This window comes from Anser brachyrhynchus (genome assembly GCF_964034855.1).
Source record: "Anser brachyrhynchus genome assembly, chromosome: 2".
NCBI classification, from domain to species: Eukaryota; Metazoa; Chordata; class Aves; order Anseriformes; family Anatidae; genus Anser; species Anser brachyrhynchus.
The window spans coordinates 97112575-97135884 of record NC_137695.1 but is presented as its reverse complement, the minus strand read 5'-3'; the positions used below and the strand labels follow the sequence as shown (position 1 = coordinate 97135884).

Sequence of the window (23310 nt, the reverse complement as noted above, 5' to 3'; positions counted from 1 at the left end):
ATTAGGGACTGTGTGCTTTTAACTAAACAGCCGCATTAGTGATTCCTTCTGAGGAGAGGCAAACAGCCTCACTGGTGGTTGCTATGCTTTGTGCATTGACTTGTGAATCTAGCCACTTTATTGGCTCTCAGAAGATGCTTTGCAGCTGTCAAAAGCTGCTTTCCTTTTCATGGCACCACCTTGCACTATGCGACCTCTCCTAGATTCTTTATTTAATACAAACCAGAATAATCTGACTCACCAAAATATGTGTGAATAACACTGTCCCTGACTGAAACATTCATGGAGAACTGGGGACAATTGCATTTTTCTTTCTAGTGGGTAGGATCACTCTGCTCTATGTATAGATCGACGTATGGAATAGCAAGAATCCTAATTACTGGTAAATAATTTATCCGTGCCTCTCCAGCCTTGGAACAACGTAGTACTTCCCCTTTCAGCTTAAAAGAAAACAATGGAATTAGTCTGTCTTCAAAGTATGTTTAAAATGCTTTTTATTTCTAAAGGCTTCTGCCACAACATGTGTTTTTATTTAAGATTTTATAGAGATATTTTTACAGCTAAAATCAAATAGCTTTCATCAGCAATAATAGAATAAACAATGATACCAGTTTATCAAAGACTTTCTAGTGGAGCACAGCAGGTATCTAAATAAATAATTTCATCCAGTGTTTTAAGTTTAAGGATCACTTCTTCTGGATAAGAGAGTCTTTTTTGCCATCTTTTTGTTTTTCTTTGGAGAGAAGACAAACAGAGCTCTAATAACCAAAGTCCAATTTTATTAATGATATTTTTTCAGTATGCTCCATTCTTGCAATCTTTGCTCTCCTTGGAGACTTCAGACTCCAACTGTTTGACTGCAGTAATGATTTTTAACTTTGCACTGTCATAATATTTTCCAAGACAGGTGGTACTGCAGCCCTTGTGCAACATGTCTGCCCATCAAAAAAGGGCCGTATTCAATTTCTGAAGCCCCTTACCGAATGCTTAAAGAACACTGGGCCAAACCCTTAACCAGAAAAGTGGGAGTATAGCTTGTATTGGCAGTCAATAAATCCAGACAGAATTTATATGCTGTGGTGGTGGGGTGGAGAAACACAATAAAATGATGACTTGGAAAAATAAAAATGAATCACTGGTAGTTATCTAGGCAATAGCCTTGATTGCAATACTCATCTCATGGCTGTTAGCCACCTCCTACTCTTTCCCCCAGCTATGCTGCACTTACAATCTCAAGTCCAGACTCAGAGTCTAGGCTGTTGTGCAGGTAATATCTCATCCCGATTTTGTAATTTCCATGTTATGCACTATCCTATCTGAAGAATTAAATGCCCACTGTTGAGAGCGAAGCCCTCTCTGGATTTGTTCTCTCCATGACAAGCAGTCAGGAAGCTTCATCATCGCTCACACTGCTTCTTGCACAATCACCACCCATCTACTCCACAGAACCCTGTTGAAATTGTTACTTTGACTTCATTGACCACCTCAAAACCGCTTCTGCAGTTTTTCTGCTCATTATAGAAGAATCACTGATGTTCAAATTTCTATCTCTGCATTTGCTGCTGAAGAAGCTATCTTCATGGTGTTTCATTCTTTTTGTCTCCTGGCCTCCTATGCCATCACTGTAGGCTGTAGCACAGGATTTATGGTATCTCTGTCTCCAGATATACTAGATATAATTATTTTCAGGTGTGAAAATAGTGTTTTACATTGAAAGCACTGCAAATGTTAAAATGAAATCTGGATGATCTATGCAGCTCCCAAGCAGATGCTGATGGAATAAGGCTGCCTGCTTCTGTCATGCCCTATCTCACTGATGAATACTGATAAAGGCCAGACCTGGCCTGTGTAGTCATTTCCATGTTCACCGGCAACTCACGCTCTTTTAGGGGAGGTCCATTTTGATTTCAGGATGTTCCAAGCCACTTTTTTACCCAGTTCATAGACAGATTTCCACCATGAATCCTCTACTGCTAAGGATAGGTACAAGAATTAAATTTCAGTGGTTTTGTCTCATGTTTTTGTTTATGACTGCACTGAAGAGACCAGTTGTCATACTATCCTGGTATTTATTATTCAATGATATTGTACATTTACTCTTCCTAAGTGGAGATAGTGATGCACACCTGAGTTAACTTCTTCCTGCTAAAAACAAATAATCACATAACAAAATATCAAGGTAGTGGATTTGGTTGCTATTTTGCTATAAAACCCAAGTGTTGGAGAAGGAAATGCAAGGGCCTTTCAGGTGTAATTTGAATTTCAAGCCAGCAGGGTGACTGCAGGCTCAACCTGTCTGTGCATTGAGAGGAAAGAACTCATAGCCTATTTTTTTCTACATAGTTCAGAGATAACAGGTTCCCTTACGAAAGCCTCCTTGCTCCTTGAAATCACCTGTTCTTTCAGCTGGAACATCTTCACCTTCCTGCAGCCCTCTCCACTCTTCCGGAGCAGCTGGAGGTAACTACTCTGATCTTTTTTCATTTTAGCATGTCAGGAGACTGAGCCTAGGAGACCTGCATGTTCAATGTGTGTGCTTAGCAGCAGGCTGCTGCATCCTTTGGGATCCCATTGTGCCAATGAAAGAAACTTCATTTGATTTGGCCAAACACAGGACAGGCTTCTCAGTTTTCACTGGTGGCAGAAATAACAAATTGTTAACATTTTGCATATCAACTAGCAAAGTCTCTATGGCAAAAGTCTCATTCTCCATCCCTCCTAAACAGTTGTATGATTATTATTTAAATTTTTAGGCAAGGACTGTCAAGATGCTTGGCATCTTAAAAATTATCTTAAAATCATGTCTGTCTTCAGAAGTGGAGAAAGGTGAAAACTAGTTTTGGTGCTGTCACCTTTAGAATTCTCCAGCAGTATCAATATCCTCAGCTCCATTATATTGTCTACTTAATCATTTAAAGCCAGATTTTCCAAACTGAGTTGCTGTGTTTTGCAGACGTGCTTTTGTTCCAGCATTTGGCAGACGAATATTGCTGACTTGAGTTGCAATTAACATGACTAGTGAGGCAAAAGAGGTATCTAGCTACAAAACTGGCAGCATTTGTGCTTGGAATTGACTGTTGGTGCAAAGCAGAAAGCATAGTCAGGTGCAGGCACTTTTTCACACCTGAGAAGTCCTTTATACATTCTTTTTTAAATTTCATATCACAGGTTTGAGCGTTAATATGAATAGGAAATTTTCATTCTTGCTTGGTAGTTCCCAATGAAGTCAACGAGGTGTTTGTTTTATTATTAGCTTTAACACGAGATAGAGATTGAGTTTTGATCAAAACCAATGAAGGTCAGTTGTAGTTTTTATCTAAGTAAAGGATTCAGGGCTTAATACAATGCAAGCTTGAAGCATATTATTTATCAATATGTAGTTACTTTGAAAGTGGCTGTGAATAATAAGATTCTGGTCGTTACTTTGAACAGAGAGGTGTACGTGCACATTTTGGCACTGAAAGGTATTTCCAGGTGGCCTCTACTAACAGTTTGAACTAGAGTTCAGGTTTCATTCCAAGGGAGCTGGAAAATGATACATTAGAAAACATCCTATTGGTGCTGTTCTTCACCCTGTGTAAGGAAATAACATAGGAAACCTTTTCCCACTTGGTTTCCTGTAATTTTTTTAAACTTGTTAGTGTAATTCCACTTCCTCCTTCCAAACTGATTTATGTAATCAGTACTTGATAAAACTGTGCTCTTGAAAAAAGTACTCCAGTTTGAATTTCAGTCTGAGAGCAAGAGATTTTACTCTTCCTGTTATTTTTTAATTTAAACTTGAAAAGGAAGATTGGGAGTCAGACAAAAGTGCACGGTTGTTATCCAGGGCTATGACCAAGGCACAGACTTCAGAAGTCGGAAGCTGGTAGAGAGAGACTTTTGATTTATTCTGGTGTTGAATTCCTTTTCAGCTTTCAACAGTGCTCTCTCTCTTACCACAGTATTTCTAAACTAAAGCTGTTAGATTATGATACAGTGCTTCACCTTTTAATCTATGGATTTAAAATACAGCTACCAAAATAGGAAATTCCTATAAAGAGCTCACGGTCTCAGTGCATTTTCTTTTTCATTTAATAACTTCCAAAAGTTACCCAAATAACCCTTTTGCTTTCCTCTGTTTTCAGACGTGAACCTTCTCCCAGTAATTCAGATGACATGATTTAAGCTGACATTAGTCTCTTGAGATGATTAACAGAGAATATGTCCATGAAGTAAAGAGCCATAAATGGGGTCAGGAGTAACTTGCCATCTTTATCACATGCGTACATTCACTTTCTTCTTGGCAGGCACAGGCGAAACACAAAGGAACATTTCAGAGGTCTTGGTCCTTTTTTTTTTTTTTCTTTGCAAATAGACATATTTCTAAAATCCAGACTTTAAAATTGGCATGGGAACAATGTTTTACAAAAAATATCCCTTCTGCTGCCCTTTAAACAAATAACTAATGTTCTCACTCTTTTTTTTGTTTCTCTTTTTTGAAAAAATCTGGTCTGAAAAGCCTGTGACTTCTAAATACCAATAGATTTCTACTCCAGTCCTCAGTGCTACTGTTACTAGTGCAGCGATCACAGTGCTGCCACAGTGCCTGGGATCCTCAAATACAGGCTGCAGCGTAGTTCAGCTTGACAGTGTGCTGAACAACAGAAACAGATGTGATCCCTTCTCTTCAGATTTACAATCTTGTTGTGAGACAAGAGATGACAAATGCTTTCCAATGGACAACAGGGCACATGGAAATAATGCAGCAAAATGGTAACCATAATAGCCGGGAGTCATCGGGTATGAGCAGCCTGGGCTGTGGAAGTCCTGACTTTCGCAAGAGTTTTAAGGAATAATTTTAAGGAAAAAAGTCAGGTACCTTTGCAGATGCTTGCATGGAGACTTAGCAACATGGGAGACACCACTGAATACTTGTTTTCAAATATTGCCTAAGCGTGAGAGAGAGAAACATTTTGGACTGATGAGACTTAGTACTTAGCTTCTCCAACATGGAATGGGAGATTATAATTGAGAGCAAGCTGTGAGCAGCTCTGAAAATCGGGATAAGTAGCTTATGTTGAATGTGATAGAGAAGGAGGAGCCAGTAGCCAGTGCAGGTGTGCAGAGAGGAGAGGCAGCATCACTTTGGTTTGGTATTGGTATCAGAGAAGTCAGCTTCCATTTGTCAGGACAGAGGCAAACGTGCTGCAGTGCTTTAGATGTGAGAAGAGGAGGCCTAGCTGAGAAACTGTAGGTGTACTGGTGAATGAAGAAGCTGTCCATCAGCTTTGGACATAGTCCAGATGTGAATCCAAATTTAAGATCCCCTACTTCTGTCTCCAGGCTGCTCATCACAGCAAACTCCACCCGAGCTCACTTTTCACAACCACTTCCTCTGTTTCTGCTCAGGCTATTTCGGTGCCTCTGGAGACAGTCCAGTGGCCACGTGACTTCCTCCGCAACAAAACATATTCTCCAGTTTCAACTCAATTAGTTTTTTCCCCTCCCTGACTTCAGAAATAATCCTTGGCAACTGTTCTCACCAATCAATAGGTTCAATGTCTGGATGTGAGCACTGCATCGTATCGATGCGCAGGGATTTAGTCTGTTACTAGAACTGGATGACTTGCGTCCAAGTAGCTAGGGCAATCATAACACACTGTTCTTTCCGTACAAGTTTATTGATGAATGTTTGCTTTTGGGAGAGTGTCCATTTTTTGAAGATGACAAAGTCATGTATTGTAATCATAATAATAATTTTTTAAAAATAGAAACACTTTAAATACTGCCTACATTCATAGATAATTCACATTTTTGAAATCTTACATTGTTAGCTTGTCTGCAACTGGTGAAATTATAAATTAATAGCCTAAATGTGTATTTACAGCTGACACTTGCTTCCAGTAAATTCCTCATTCTTAAGTCAGAAAAGTTAATGATCTAGCTGCCTTCCCAGTAAGGCAAAGTGACAATCATGAAAGCAGATCCAGTCAAGACTGTATGTTGTCTTAAGATTTTTTTCAAATTTGCAATATTTTTTTTTTTGTGGTTATGAAGATTTCAAAAGAAAACAAATACATACTTTTAAAATATGTAAATATTTTTTGGTAATCACTGAATGAAAATACTTCTAAAAGTATTTACAGAAATACTGAGTACCTTTCTTGTTTTTTGCCTACCTCGTTTAATACAACTGGAATATGCTTTTTGACAGCTTTGAACTGAAATGAAAACTGCTATTAAAAAGCGTGACATTGACCATTAAATGTACTGTTTTCTATTGTCAAGGATATAGTATTGATTTGGAGAAAGGAGGAGAGATAAGGACCCTTCAGATAGTTCTGTTCCTGTTCCAGGAACTTCAACAGAAATTACCATCATTCTAATTTTAACTGTCTTTGAAATTTTATGAGTAGAAAAAAGAAAAAAAATAGCTTCTATATCCTGTTTTAATTTGAATTCTTCCAGGAATTCCTAGATGCAAAAGCTGATGGTGGCCAAAAACCAGGCATTTTCTCCAACACATTTCATATCCTTCCCCCTCCTCCCAATACTGCAAAACCCCCAGAGTTCTCTAACTGGACTTTTTTAACAATAAGAAAACCAGTGTCTGCTCAGACTAAACCCTCAGAAGGGTTTAGGGGAGGGCTTCACCTGGCCTAAAACTCGGCTTAAGATTTGCAACTGTTGCTGTTGCTTAGAGGAGCTGTCTCTTCTAACTTTTCATCCTACCTTCTTCCAGATGATCCACTGTCATCCACCTGATACCTCGATTACAGAAGGCATTGCTTGCCGCTTGTAGCACATTAATAGCAGAATCAATACCTGCTACTAGTGTGGGGCAATGTATGTTTTATACAAGGTTACTTCCAGTTTACAAAGCATGCATAAGATGGTAACTAGCACAGTAAGACGGTTCCCAGACCCAAATTCTGGAACACCACTCTCCCTTAAAAGCCCTGCTGACCTGAAATGGTGTTTGAAAAAGCCATTTGCCCATCTATTACTGAACCGAATGTGAAGTACAGATTGTTTTGCCTTTTTTCCCCCCCTCCAAAAATATTTCTGTATTAGAAAATGCAATATCTAGTGCTAAATGCATAGAAAAGTTGTGCTCTGAAATTGGGACACTACATTCACCTTACAGTGTATAGGCTTCAACATTGTCTCTTTTAGGTTTTTGTTCCTTGCAATGAGATGTCTGTCCTTCGTGCTAGTTAACAGCTTGTAAGTATGAATAAAAGTCAGCTGTGGATGGAATATTATGATGGCTTCTTCTCTTCACGATTTGATACACTTACGTATAAATAACACTGAAAAAAAATCCAGATATTTTGTCCTTACATATGTCTAATTGTCCGACATGTTGGATAAATATTACTCAAGATTCTTTTCAGTAAGTTATTTCTGTGGAAGATAATGGGTAATCTTACTACATTTGTTATTGCAAAGACTACCTAACTAAATTTGTTATTAGAAGTGCAGGGTAGTAAGCAATCAATGCTTCATTTTGAGTCTTCTCAAATGGAATTAATCAGGCTGGCATTTTCTATATTGAAATTGTTGAAGAGAAGACTGAAAAACCCAGAGCAGCTGCAGGACTCAGAAAGAATGATGGGCTGAACTTGCGCTGAAGATATGATATTGCCCCATCTTTACTTCCATCTGTGAATAGAACATCTGGTTTTGAGAAAATGGAATGAGAAACTGCATAAATCACTGTAAAGTCTGTTTCTATTTCCAAGTGTAGTCCAGGGCACAGTGTTTGTGAAAGAGCATTGACAGTAGGGTTCCATTACTGGTAGAGCAAAATTTTAAATTCAGTGTCCATGATTAACGAGGAGGCTAAAGAAAAAGATATGCACGACTGTGTCAAACTTCACTATCCTGTTGTGATAATTGCTTAGGTAAATGACATGTTACTCACATAGGTACTTGTTAGCATATCCAGTAATCATGGTACCTATATCTATGTATTAATAAACAAAATATGTTTTTTTTTCTTCTTCTGACAGTTCTAGAATTCATACTCTGAATATTCTTCTTCTTTAGGTTCCTATAAACAGTCCCCACTACTTTTATAATGTCTGCTATTCTCAGGTGGTATTCATATACTCACTTCCCATATGAAATCCCCATTTTTAATGCAAAGAAAAGAATTGTGGTTTTGTTGTTGTTGTTTTTATCAATTAGACATGAAAAATCTACCAAATCTTGTCATCGGTAGTAAGCATTGTTGGTACTATTTTATTTTTTTTTTCCTAAACAAACATGCCATATGACAAATCTGTACCAAGGTACTTGGTGTCACCCATTAATTAACGTTTGCAGAAAAAAGTTTCCCTAACCTGTCTTTTAGCTATTAATTAGTATTGCTCAGCTCTGGAAGCCCATAGCATGATCTGCATTCTAATTTCCAGTGTTTAGCTCTCGTGAAAACAACTGGATTCAGTTGGCATGTATCACTTTCCAGAGTGTACTGTATCAACTTTTTGCAAATACAAAATCAAATGATGCTTGAGATCAGTCTGCATACAGCTCTTGTTTCTCAATACCATCTTTGGCAGAGTGGTTGATTTTGAGGCCCCAGGCTCATCAGAGGCCAGCATTTTACGCCTATAGGAAAGAAGAGAGGCCCTACCCCAAGGACTTGACACAGACTTAGCGAGCTTTGTTGCAAGAGCTTAACTTGGAAGGAAATTAAAAGAAAGAAAAACTGCATTTGCAGTTCTGCATCATGCAATCAAAATAACTTTAAAAGCAAAGTTTTTCTTGGTTATTGTGTCCAATATTTATTACATATCAAGCATATCAAAAACAATATCACCATGGTTTAAAATGCGTTTACATGTGTGCACACATTACAGTCTCACCCTCCAGGGAGCTACTATGTTTTTATGAAAGTTTATAGCTTACATTTACCAGAGCCCAATGACTTACATTTTCCTAACTGATTTCCAGGAGGCCAGTTTTGTCTGCTGCCTCTTGACGAGCCACAGCATTCCAGCTCCTCCGTTAGACTGAAGGCACATATGTAAACAAGTATCTCCAAAGCTGATCTATTTCCTCGGTGGAAGTGATATGATAGTGAAAAATGGAGTAAGGAGGGGTTTCACGAAGCGAATCATTCAGAATCGCCCATGTCTTTCAGATGGTGGAGCTGGTCCATCCAACAGTAAATGTGAGCTGCAGGACTCAAGTGCTTCCAGCAACGTGGACGATCTTTGAAAATTTTGCCGGGCCCTGCTCTGAGCAGTGCAGCACTAGAGGCTGAATTTCCATACCGTCTTTAAGGAGCCTGAAACGATATCCAGGCTCAAGGAGATAGGAAGGAATGTGAATGTGGTTTTATGTGGGAAGACCAGAAGAATGAAAGGAGCATAATGATCATATGTGTGCATTTCTTTGTATTTGAAAAGAAACATTTCTGCTGCGGGTTCACCCTTGAATATTTTCCCTTGGTTCTACTGCCATGCATGCAGCTGCCTCTGAAAACCAGTCAGACCCAACACCCCCTCCGAAAGCATCCCATGTAAACCAGGGCTGTAGGCTTCAGCCCGTAGGATCTATTTCCTCCCTTGGCTCCAATGATGGAAATTTATATTCTGTTTTGCTTCTTTAGCCTGAAAACTAACCAGGACATGCAAGTCTTTGATCAAAACTGAATGCTAAAAACAATTCTGCCACTCCCCCTTTGCATTGACTAGTGCTTAGTCACCCAAATATTCCTTTTGAAGTTGCTTTGTAGATACCAAAGAAACACATAAGAGTCCGGAGGGCTAACAGATACTGTACTCGCCAAGCAAAGGCCATCTTCTGATGTCACTAGATACAGTATTTCTGAATAGTCTTTTATGCTGGGTTTTATTGCAGGGTTCTGTAACAGTTTCTTTTCTTTTGGGTTTATAAAGGGAAGCTCAGGGATGCCGGGGTGATTTTTGAGAAGGGTAATTGTGAATCCTAAAAACACCAGTGGAAAGAAATACTGATTCATTAAACAATATGGTTAAAGACAGAAGGCGCATTAACCGTCCGCGTTTTCCTCCTAATACTCACAAGACTTCAGCGCGAAAGACAAGAGCGAGTATATCATTTCCAGAGTTTTTAAATAGCTACTTATTTAGATCACCAGAAAATGGCCCCATCCTACAGAGGACGCAAAACCCAGCAATGCACTATTAAATGAAACGGTTCCAGATAAACTGCGAGCCAACTGACCCTGGAAATTTAGTACCCAAGTTGCGTGACTCGAAAATCTGTTCAAAGCGAGGCATGGCTGCAGGCCTTGACTGTTGTACTTTAGTAACCATAGCGACACGGTCTCTGGAGACCTAATGCTAGTGAATTTTCCTTTATTTCAAGGAAGGGTAATAAGAGAAATGTGGCTTGGAACTTCTTCTTCTTTTTTTTTTTTCTTTTTTTTTTTTCCTTTTCTTATTTTTACTATGCCATGACCTTGACCAAAATATCTTTGAAGTATTTACTGGCTGATTTTCTGCTATGGGACCAGAAAAAAAAAAAAATCAGGATATATAAAGGCTGTTGCCAAAGGAAGTCCTATCTTCCTCAAAATATTTGCCTTCGTTCCCAAAGAGAACCTCTTTTCTAATAATGTTTCTAAAACTTCTTAATGGAAGGAACTGATAACTTTCATCTCGCAGCTACTGAGGGCACCAGAATAATGTTGTACTCTCTTTGAACTGACAGATTAATTGTTTTTTGTTTCAGTAGCAGGTGCAGCTTTTCGTGAGTACATAATTGGATGTACATGTTTTTCAAAAGAACACAGGCCCCTGTCTGGTGCCAAGCTCTTTTTTTTTTTTCCATGTGGAAAAAAAAAAAAAAAAGAGTGATTTCATTTTTTAAGTACAATGTAAAAAACTCATGTAAGTGTTTTTTAAAAAGCCAAATACAAACAAACAAATGTCCACAATACATATTTAAGTCTGTCTCACATCTTTCAGCTATTATCCTGGATTAGAAATTCCATCTGTCATTGAATCCATATGGTTTACCAAATGGCAATTTACAACCATGTATTTTTGCAGATTAGAAGTTAGTTGGTTTCTGTTGCAGAAGTTCCAGTGTCCACGGTAATGCCTTTGTTTGCCTGTGTTTGTGTGCGTGGGTGCATCCCTGTGCGCACGTTTGTGCGTGGAAGTATATGCAAATGGCTAAAAATTGTAGTACGATGCAAGTGGACTTTGTTGATTAAAACACACCAGTTGCACACAATGGAAAAAATGTTGGTGTTGAGCTACGAAGTTAGGATATTTCCTCCCCTAAATCCACGAGCCCTATTTTACGCTTTCCGTTATTTCTGCTCAAAGGAATAAACTGAGAAGAGGAAAGCTGCTCTTGACTTCCCTGTGTTTTGGGCAGGCACATGCCCTTTGCAGAGCTTTAGGAGGCTTCTGGCTACCTGGCCAGCTTGTCGTGCAACAGGCAGAGTGAGCTGCACGGGTGTGAGGCTGGTCGATGTCCTCTTTCCTTTTCCTCCTTCCAGGTTATTGATAATCCATGCAGATTCTTGCTGTGCTTCTGACACAGCACCCCAGTGCAGTCTCCCATGCACTAGGAATCAGAGAAAGCTGTCACTGAGGCCTGGAATTTTAGTTCAGAAACTGAGAATTTTAAAAATCATAAACGGAGCCGTATGTGTTGTTGTCCTGCTAAATATGAGACCTGCTAATTTATACCCATAAAGCTGTGAATAGTTTTTGTTCATTCTCATGGATTGAAGCTGCCTGTCTCTTCCACTTGGTGCAATAAATTATCAGCATTCTGGCCAGAATAATGCAAAATCATCATGCGGTGTTCCTTTAAAGGGCTCGAACATGAGGTTTCGTATGATACCTGAGATAATTATTTGAGAGGTCAGAAGAGGTCTTTTCCTACTAATTTGCAATCATTACTACCCATGTCTGGGGTACCAGACCTGTGCTAGCAAATGCCCTCCACCTTTTCCCCAGCTGTGGTCACTAGGTAAGAAAAGTATAAATCTCAGCCCAGCTCTTGGTTCTGTTCCAATTTGTCTGTGCTACAGATGTCAGATTTCGCACTGAAGAGCACTTCAAGGTAATTCTGAGAAAACAGAAAAATTTGCAGTCATGGGTAAGACTCAGTGGATAAGAAGTTCTACTCCATGTCCAGCTTGTCTCTTTTTAGTGTGGTTGAAGCAGCAGGTTTCTCAGCTAAAACGAGGTTTAGACACATGGAATTTGTGTTAATCCTCAATGGCTTCATGTGGCTCCATAAAAGTTGTTGTTGCACCACAGTGGGTTTTACTTTTCCTGCCTGCAAGGCAGAGCATCTGATGTCTGTGTTTGGGGTCATGAAAACCAGGCGATGCGTAGTTAAGAGATCTTAACTCAGAAAAGGACATCAGCATTTTGAGAACAAAACAAAAACAAAGAGGGGAAACTTTGTAATTCTCTTCATTTACATACCTTCCTCGAATCCATACTTGTTTGTGGATTAACCTCAACACATGGCTCCTTCAACTTCTCTTCCACTTCTTTACTTTTGCTCCTTCCCACCCTTCCTTAGTACCTCCTCCAACCTCAGAGACGTAGCTGCCAGTCCACTGTTGTGAACCCGTAGAAATAAACATGATCCCAATTCTCCTTCCCATTTTTACAAACCACGGCACCTGGTCCAGCCCAACTTGGGCTCCATGAAAGAAAAACTTATGCAAAGAAAAACCTTCATCCCACTGTGGGGGTGGAGAGCAAGTTTTACTTTTTAAAGCAAAGACTGATCTCTTAGGCTACACGTCTATATGTTCTACATGTTCGTAATTGCTAGCTGCCCTGGCTCTATGTATTGAACTGGAGATCTTTCAGAAAGTGCACAGTAACTGCCACAGGAATCCACACAAAGGAGCTCCCTTGAATGTCCTATGGTTATCTTTGTGGAAATTTTTTAGTCTGCCCAAATTAAAAGGCCTGCCAGATGTTCAAATTGTAATAAAATTCCTAACATCACATCATTGATGGTTTCATTGCTGTGAAGATGAGCCCAAACAGACAAGATGCCAAAAATGCTTTCTTGCCTCCACTTGATATTGGAAATGGATATGACAGATACTGTCTTCAGAGGCTCCTCTCAGTGCAGTGAAAGGCACAGATGTGAAGATGTAGAAATTCTGGCACATTGTCGTCTGTTTGGTGAGGTACTGGAATGAATTTGGGCATTTTTTTTTTTTTTATAGCAGAAAATAGCACCAACCTGGTAAGAGCTTGTGGTTCAATAGTAGACACGGATAACTTGTAAACAACACTAATCCAGCCTAGCCAGAGATAATGCTTACTCTGAAAAGGATCGGTATTGATGGAGCTGATCTGGAGATAAGCATGGTTTGCCCTTGGCTGCTCTTACAGCTGACTCGTGGTCAGCACTGATTTGATCAAAACAGTTGCTGTTACTGCTCTTTCCAAATGTAGGTAAGCCTTTGCAGTCTCACTACTTGATTTTTCAGTCACCATTTCACAGCTTCTTCAAGACCCAGAGCTCCTGGCCACATGTGGCCCCACTGGGCCAAGTTTCCAAAGGTGCTCCACATTTATGACTGGGGCCAAATCTTCTGAGGAGGTCGGCCTATTGTATGCTGAACTCTTGAAATTCTGCCCACCATTGTCACAGTGGGAACAGGCTTTAAGCAGTCTTGGAAATCTGGTCCTTATTTAGGAACCAAAAAGAGAACCAAGCTCTCAAAAAACATGTCAGTGTATCTGGTTACTGAGCAATAGAAAATCTGCCCCCATTGTGCTTCAGGATTAATATACACGTCGCGGCAACTGTAAATTAAGAGGAAGGTGAAGTAAGGATAATTATGATAGAGCAGTGCTTCTTCAGCATCTGTTTGAACTATAATCTCAAAAGACCTCAAAACCATCATGTGAAAGGATCATCTAAACTGCCTTGGAATGCGAGCCTAATGGAGTCAAGACATGTCATTGAATCTTTATCAAGGGAGGAGAGGCAAAATTAGTCAGGCTGCGTGCAGTGTGATGGATGGTAATGTTCGTGTCACGTATCTGATTTAATCCTTGCCTTTAATTTTAGATTTTTCTCGTTGCTTTCCTTGCGTCACTGAGTCTATAAGAATGAATTCAGGTTTTTTTTTTCTAGACTAAACATTGGTCTTTATCAATGAAATATTTATTGACTAATTTTTATATTAATTGTATTTATGCAATTTTCCTGTGTATGTGTTTTTATAGAAGCTTAAAAAAACTACTATACTTCAAAACACACATCCGATTTTAAAGCCATAACTACAAAAGCACATGTATTTCATTTTCTTGTTGGAGATTATTATATTATCTGTATGTTTCAGTGCACAGAAATTCAAAGCAATTGTCCTGGAATGGAATGTTTTAAATTAAAAGCAGCAAAAAAGTAGTAGATGGTTGTTATTAAATTTTAATTATGTGAATTAATGCCAATTTAAATTTAAAATAGATAATGATATCATAACGTAATATTGTAGTTATCTTGTAATTAGCTACCTTAACTTTTTTTAGTAAGCATGTTCCAGATTGTTATTCATTATTTCGTGTTAGCAAAAAGAGGTCTTTCTGCAAAGGTATGGAAACTACAAGAATGTTTGTAAGGAACCAAACATTTTGATACTTCCATATATTCACATTAGGAATAGCAATATATTCGGTAAGTATCTTATTAGGCAGTAAGTTACAATTGTAGTACAAGACACACTGGATGAGAACAATGGTTGTCATATAATGAGACTTCTAAAAAGAAGACGTTTCAGGCAAAACATACATGAAATTTAAAACAATTCTACCATATGAGTCCCAGCAATTTTACTATGAATTATAAACAAGAATGCCATATTTATTCTGTATTTATTTGTACTTTTGCTTTTGCTTTTAAAAGATAATATTGTACAGGCTTATAATCCCAAAGGCCCCAAATCGGATTCTATTTAACTGAACAGCAATTCAGATAGAACACTGAAAACTGATATCACACATGATAAAAGCTTGAAAATGTGAATCAACATACAGCACATAACTGTTAAACTTTTGATCAAAGTCCCTTTTTTTTACTAAATGTACGCAAAATCTGTATCAGCCTCTGGAAAAACATGGTGTCCAGCGTCTTTGCAGAGTGATTTTTTCATATCTACTCTACACATAAAAGGTGAAAGGGAAAGAATTGTTCACTGCCCCTTCCTATAAGACAGCTAGATGGTGTCAAACAACAGTAGTAAGTAGCAGGCTCAAAGAAACAAAATGAAGTAGTTCTTCACTTTCAAGTTATTCCACCTGTAACTAAGCTGTGCACCTCTGGTGTAACAGCTTGGGGATATTAAAAACTTTCATATGGTTTCAAAATGCAGTTGGACAAAGTTGTTAAGGTATATTAAAATAGTTAGGGCTATGAAGGGGATATTAAAAGGGTTATTAAAAAAGTTATTGAAGACAAGGGAAGCACTTGAGTTGTGGGTGGCGGGAAGACTTTTCTAGGAAAATAACAGCATATGCTTGTCTTGTTCTTGCACTCTTCCCTGGAGATTCACTACTGGAGACAGGATGCTGGGAATGGCTGGACCTTTGGCACAATCTGGTCTGGCCATGCATTTCAGACAAAACAAATGAAGCTGAAAACATTTCTACCAACTAAATCACAGAAATGTTACTCTGAATTAAAAAAAAAAAAAGAAAGAAAGAAAGAAAGAAAGAAAGAAAGAAAGAAAGAAAGAAAGAAAGAAAGAAAGAAAGAAAGAAAGAAAGAAAGAAAGAAAGAAAGAAAGAAAGAAAGAAAGAAAGAAAGAAAGAAAGAAAGAAAGGAAGGCTATATTTCTGCTGTATTTATTTGTTCTTTCTCTTTGGCATTTAAAAGGTAATATTCCATAGGTTCATAATCCCAAAGACCATAAACTCATATTTGAAATCTAGAGGAGACCAGACTTCAACATTCTTAAATTTATTGTATTTCATACCCATTTTGCTCTTCACTTTCTGATGATCATTTTAATTACTTTATTTCCCCTTCTTTAGTCACTGAATGGTTTTGCATTGGTGGTGAGTGCAGATGGAATGATATTTTATGCATCATCAACAATTGTGGACTACCTAGGGTTTCATCAGGTAAATATATTAGTAAATATTTAGACTGCTTAATATTACACTGACTTTCTAATGACTTTCTTGCAGTCATGCCTGCTAAATGGCTTTCTAAAATGCAGAACAGCATGTTGTATTGTCCTATTCTTCTACTGCTGATTGGACATGCATTATTACTGAAATTAAGTTATTTTACTATGCCATTTTAGACTATTTATTTATTTATTGTGATATGATGGATGAAGATGAATTCCTGGTATAGTTGCAAGAGAGTTTCCTTTTGCAAATCTTTTTTTAACAGAAAAATGATCTACTATAAAAATAAGATGTGTCTAAATGTTTGTTTTCAATTTTAGTATAAGGTGCTGCTATTCTAGACCAGTGTCCCACATAGAGTAAATATATTATATAGTCACAAAATAACATAACCATGTAGTTGGAAAGGACCTCTGGAGGTCATATAGTCCAACCTGCTGCTCAGAGCAAGTTGCTCATATATTCATCTAGTTAAGTTGTGAGATTCTACAACTCCTCTGGGAGAGCTGTTCCAGTGTTTTACCACCCTGACTGTATTTTTTCAGTTGCATCAAGCCCCAGATTCCCAGTTTACAACTTGTGCCTGCTGCTTCTTGTCCTTCCACTTTGTTTGTCTGAAAGGAGTCTGGCGTTATCTCTTCTACACCCTCTTATTTGGTAGATATAGACAGCAGTAAGCTCTTCCTGAAGCTTTCTCTTCTTAAGGCTGAACAAACCCCATTCTTCTCTCCTCACCTGATAATGTCATGTGCTCCAGCCCTTGGTACCGCTCTCCTGGACTCACTTTAGTATGTTAATATCTTTCTTTTCCTGGAGAGCCCAAAATTAGAGAGGATTTTGCCTCTGTTGAACTTTCTGAGGTTCCCATCAGCCCTTTTTACAGCTTGTCAAGGTCTCTCTAAATAGCTGTCTAACTCTCCAATTGGTATCCTCAGCAAACCTTTTGAGAATGCACTCTACCCCATCATCCTTTTGTCAAGAAATTACACAATGCTGGGCCCAGGATCAGTCCCTGAGGGATGCTACCAGAAACTGTCTGCCAGTTGGACTTTTATGGCTCACATTTGCAATGTGCTAAAAAGAGTTAAGAATAAAAATTAGAATAATTAGAATTATTATTAGAATAAAACTTAGGATATTAAGTCAAAAAGCTGGTTTGAGAAACAGGGATTTCCTCAATCAGTCTGTGCTCTGAAGGTATCCTACACCAGTCATTATTTTAACAAAAGTGTCATCCTAAATTCTTTACTTAGAGGGTGGTGAGGCACTGGCACAGGTTGCCCAGAGAAGCTGTGGATGCCCCATCCCTGGAGGTGCTCAAGGCCAGGTTGGATGGGACTTTGGGCAGCCTGGTCTGGTGGGAGGTGTCCCTGCCCATGGCAGGGGGTTGGAACTGGGTGGGCTTTAAGGTCGCTTCCAGCCCAAACCATTCTGTGATTCTATAATTCTAAAGATTAGAGCCTGCCCTGCTAAGACTACAGATTAAATATTGTTATATTTTTTTCAGACCGATGTAATGCACCAAAACATATATGATTACATTCACGTGGATGATCGTCAGGATTTTTGTAGACAACTGCACTGGGCCATGAATCCTCCCCAGATGTTGTCCGGACAGCAAACACAGACAGAAACAGGTAGGATTATATAGTGTTGATTGGAAACATAGGCATCACTGCAAAATTAGAACAGCCCTCCACCTACAACCATGTTTGTTCTTCAAGTCAGATTCTTCACTGGAAAGCTGCATACTGGTCTTTTATAATATTAATGTCCCATAGATAATGTTTCTTCCTGATCTGGGACATTTATAAGGTAGTGTGTGCTATTGAGGCTAGAATATTGATGTTTCCTTTATTTTTCTCTGACTAATGTACTTATGGATATTCTTACCCATGCAGAATGAACAACATCAGTGTTCATCCTACCAATCTTTACTAATCTTTTCTTCACACTGATCAAGACGTTAGTATTTTATCTCATTAATGAGGAAAGAAATGCAAAATTTTTCTGTGCAGTATCACAGTGGTGACATAATTTTCTGCCACTTGTTTTCCCATGTAAAGTTATGTGGATAGGAGTCTTCAGAAGAACATGTAGGTTTAGGAATACATTTTTTCCTCTGAGGCTGTATTTCCCTAGGATGGGAAGTGGACATGTATGCTCAAGGTGTCTCCTACATGAGGATTTCAGCTAAGGCTGAAATCATGACTACAAAAAATATAGTGGGGTTGAAATTTTTAACTTTATATAGAATTGATCCCAGCAAAATGTATGCATTTTATGAGCAGAAAAGGAAATAACCTGTTTTCAAGAGGGGTGGTAGGCTGGGGGTGGGGAGTGGGGAGAAAGTTGCAAGAAGTCCTTCAGCAGCCTTTATGAAGTTGTTAGGAACAGTGTCATGTAACTTTGGTAGAATTCCAAAGTTTGGTAGAATGTTTGCTTTGCAAGAGTCTAACGGACATCACAAGAACTTCGCAGAACGTTATAGAAATTATGCAGAAAACAAATGAAACAATGTGCATGAAGATTTCAAGCTATAAAAGGTTATAAACATTTGGATTTTTTGTCCTAAGTATATACAGTGAAGAATTTCAATTCCTGATTTCATACTTCTGTATAAATACTTGTATGTGTCTTTTGGGAAATAAGTGTTTCAAAAGCTATGCACCTGTAGTCCAAAACTGGCAAATACTTCATTAAAAATTGAAGAGGCAACAGCTGAACATTAGCTAATTAGCCACTGCTCATTCTTTTTCTTGCATTAGCATTTTTCCTGATTTCGTTCCTTTTTCTGATGTACTGTCTCCAATCTCTGATCTCAAAAACAGCAGCATCTGTCACCCTACTTTGCATCCTTAAAAACACAAAAATTCATGAAATACAGAATTCAAAGCTTCTGAAGAAACTCACCTGAGTCCCATTGTAGAACTTTTTTTTCTTTTGGTAGAGCATGTGCAGATGTGTCTATGCATGACACAGTTAAATATTTACTATTCCATAAAACAATATTTAACCATTTCCATAACAGCTTCTTCAAGTAGGTACAGAACATCATATTTCGTAGTGTGATCTGATATATATTGCCTCCACTGTTGTTTATAGGAGAAGAATATATTCTCAGTAAATTGTTTAAAGCACAAGAGAATGACAGCACGACAACAGATTATTCTTCCTTCTTAACTCGTTGTTTCATCTGTCGAGTTCGCTGCTTGTTGGACAGTACTTCTGGCTTTCTTGTAAGTATAATTTCACTTAGACAACTGCAGTCATGAGTACTAGATCATATTACTTCATAAGAAAAATATTGGAACATTAATAGATTTATTGCAGACAGCCATGGATAGGATACAATTTTCATTTGCTGTACTCAAAGAAGAAATACCTAAAAACATTTATTAATATTTATAAAGAATGATGGAAGAAAAGGAGGTTGTAATATTTCAAGTTGAAAGAATTGATAAACTTTTATGTTTTAAGTTCTTTCGGACACTATCTGTTTCCATTTGCACTGGCCCTAGAACAAGGGCGGCAAGCCTAAATTTCAACCATTCAACCATTCAACCATTCAACCATTCAACCATTTCAACTCAAACAAAAGCAGGAGGTGTACAGGAGGTGAAAAAGGGACAGGCCCTTTGGGATGTATGTAGGGACATTTTCAGAGTATGCAGAAATGTGATAAGGAAGGCCAAGGCCCATTTGGTATTAAGTCTGGCTAGGGATTTCAAGGATGACAAGAATGGCTTCTTCAAATACATCAATAACAAAAGGAAAACAGGGAAAATGTGAACCCAGTATTGAATGGGGGCGGGGACCCTGGCGACCGAGAATGCAGAGAAGGCAGATACGGAATGCCTCCTTTGCTTCAGTCTTCATTGCCAAGTCCAGCCCTCAAGTATCTTGGACCCAGGAGACCAGGGAGAAAGTCTGGAGGAAGACTTTCTCTTGCTTGAGGAGGATTGGGTTAGAGATCATTCAGGCAAACCTGATATCCACAAGTTCATGCGTCCTGATGGATGCACTGACGAGTGCTGAGGGAGCTGGCAGACATCATCGCTAGGCCACTTTTGATCAGCTTTGAAAGGTCATGGCAATCAGGAGAGGTGCCTGAGGCTGGAAGAAAGCAAATGTCACCCCAGTCTTCAAAAAGGGAAAGAAGGAGGTCCCAGGGAACTACAGGCCAGTCAGCCTCACCCCAACCCCTGGAAAGGAGGAGGAACAGCTCCTCCTGGAGGCCATCTCTAAGCATGTAGAAGAAAAGTTGACTATCAGGAGGAGTCAACGTGGATCCACCAAAGGTAACTCAAGCTTAACCAACCTGATTGCCTTCTATGATGAGACAACTGGCTGGATAGATGAGGAGAGAGCATTGGATATTGTCTACCTGGGCTTCAGCAAGGCTTTTGACACTGTCAAACATGAGTAATATCCTCATGGGCAAGCTACCAAAGTGCAGGCTGGATGAGTGGATGGTGAGGTGGATTGAGAACAGGCTGAATGGCAGGTCTTAGAGGGTTGTGATCAATGGCACAGAGTCTAGTTGGAGACTTGTAGATAGCGGTGTCCCTCAGGGGTCAGTACTGGGTCCCCAGTATCATTTAGCTTACCTATCAGTGACTTGGATGAAGGAATAGAGTGCACAAAGTTTGCTGATGATAACAACCTGGAAGGAGTAGCTGATGCTCCAGAGGGCTGTGCTGCCATTCGGAAGGATCTCAACAGGCTGGAGAGATGGGCAGAGAGGAAGACCTTGAAATTCTGCAAAGGCAAGTGCAGGGTCCTGCACCTGGAGAGGAATAACCTCATGCAGCAGTAGAAGCTGGGGGCTGACGCACTGGAAAGTAGCTCTGCGGAGAAGGACCTGGGGGTCCTGGTGGACAACAAGTTAACCATGAGCCAGCAGTGTGCCCTTGTGGCCAAGAAGGCCAATGGTAGCCTGGGACTCCTTTGGAAGAACATTGCTGTCAGGCTGGGGAGGTGATCCTCCCCTCTACTCAGCCCTGGTGAGGCCTCACCTAGAGGGCTGTGCTCAGTTCTGGGCTCCCCAGTACAAGAGGGACGCGGGGCTCCTGGAGCAAGTCCAATGAAGGGCTACTAAAAAGATGAAAGCACTGGAGCATCTCCCTTATGAGGAAAGGCTGAGGGAGCTAGGCCTATTCAGTCTGGAGAAGGAAAGAGAAGGCTTGGGGGGATCTGATGAATGTCTGTAAGTTTCTGAAGGGAGGGTGTCAGGAGGATGGGGCCAGACTCTTTTATGTGGTGCCCAGTGACACAACGAGCGTCAATGAGCACAAACTGCAACGCAGGAAGACCCGTCTGAACATGAGGAAAAATGTCTTGCTGTAGAGGTGACTGAGCACAGGAACAGGTTGCCCAGAGAGACTGTGGAGTCTCCTCTGGCATGATTCAAAAATCATCTGGACACAATCCTGGGGGACCCTGATTGTTGAGCAGGGAAGTTGGACTAGATGATCTCCAGAGGTCCCTTCCAACCTCAACCATTCTGTGATTCTATGTAATTAGCATTTATACACAAAGCATTCACTTTAAGGAACAAGAGTAGTAATTATCGCTTTTTCAGTTTTGTAAAAGGATCTATAATAATAATAATAACAATAACAACAATAATAATAATAAATAGAAAGTCTTTTAAATGCTCCTTAAAATTCTTAGTAGGGGTGGCTCCTTTCTAGAAATGGCTTCCCCATTTACTTAGTAAAGACCAATCTTGTTTATTCTTATGGCAAAGACAGATGTGCAAAAAAATGAGAGGAATAGCAAGAGATAGAAAAATGCAATCTCTGTCTCAGATGCTCATTTGCAGGAAGATTATGGGTCTGAACAGAGCCTGGAAAAAATATAGTTCCAGCTTCAGTGTGAGGCATGCAGGAAATAGCTGTTTGCACCATCATAAGCTGCCAGTCTTGGCAAACAGAACATAATGCAGAACTTCTGCTTTAAGCACACTGGAAACAAACAAAAAAAACCCAACAGCTTCAAATGTCTCATTTTACTGTTGATGGTACTGTCACTCACCATGCCTCTGAAATTACATGATTTAAACTGTATGAAGATAATAAAATTTCTGTTTTTTTCTTCCTGTTTCAAAACTGGATTTGGTGTTACTTAAACAACAGGGGACATAGCATGTATTAGCATTTTAAATGTTTATACATGGAATGCTTAAGATAACTCTTTATTTTTTAAAATTTTTATTTTATAACAGACAATGCAGTTTCAAGGCAAACTAAAGTTTCTTTTTGGACAAAGGAAGAAGTCCTCATCAGGAACAGTATTACCACCTCAGCTGTCCTTATTCTGCATAGTGGTACCACTTCTTCTCCCTTCTATGACAGAGATGAAGATGAAAAGTCTGCTTGTGAAAGCAAAACACAAAGCTGATGATGCAGCAGCAGTGAATACAAAGTATTTTCAAATTAATCTTTTATCATGTAGTAAAGTATGCTATGGGCTTTATGTTTATTGAGCAACTAAAAAAGTAAAAATGATGCTAAATAACTCTTCATTTTAAAACCCTTTCTTAGAAAGTAAATTATTTATCTGGATTCTCCTTCCTAATCTTCAGAAGTTATCAAAGAAAAAATTCATTCTACTAGTTGCAGAAGTAGAAATGCAAGCATATTTGTACCGAGAATTCTCGAATTTCAGTATCTTCCAGTAGCACAATAATTTGGACTTGGCCATTTTGGTAACCAACAAAGGAAAAAGAAAATATTAGAAAACTGAATGTGTGCTTGTAGGAGGGTTCAAAGAGAGTCAAATGAGATGTATTTGATTTATGTATTTATCTTATAACAGAAGGCTTATGAATACATAAGTCTACAATTGCACTAAATGGCCTAGGGCTGATCACATGGTAGCTATCAAAGAAGATCAGGACAGATTGTGTTCAGACTCATTTCCTGCCTAACACTTATTTTCGTTAGTCTTCTCTGATTGAATTTTAGTTGATGTTTGGGGCTAGGATTATGTTTTCCTTTATTTGGTTAAATATGACCTTATAACAATGAGGTCCATCACTGTGAAGTAAAACGCTCATCAGTGTGACTCAGAGTATCATAATTTGGCTTTTAGTTAGAATATGCTTATGTATGTGTGGATTTACTATCCAGATGTGTAATGTGGTTCTAGCACGTACATCCTTTTGACGAGAATTAAATTACTGGAAAGCCAA

General features: G+C 39.0%; 1 protein-coding gene across 1 annotated transcript in view; it reads left to right on the top strand.

Moving 5' to 3' along the window:
- Window positions 1–23310, top strand: part of AHRR (aryl hydrocarbon receptor repressor) — a 93072-nt gene that overhangs the window by 59306 nt on the left and 10456 nt on the right. The window contains exons 5-8 of the mRNA XM_080580429.1: window positions 16011–16100; window positions 17620–17749; window positions 19218–19351; window positions 22342–22541. Of these exons, the coding sequence (XP_080436555.1) occupies window positions 16011–16100; window positions 17620–17749; window positions 19218–19351; window positions 22342–22541 (554 nt within the window). The remainder of the gene's footprint in view (window positions 1–16010; window positions 16101–17619; window positions 17750–19217; window positions 19352–22341; window positions 22542–23310) is intronic.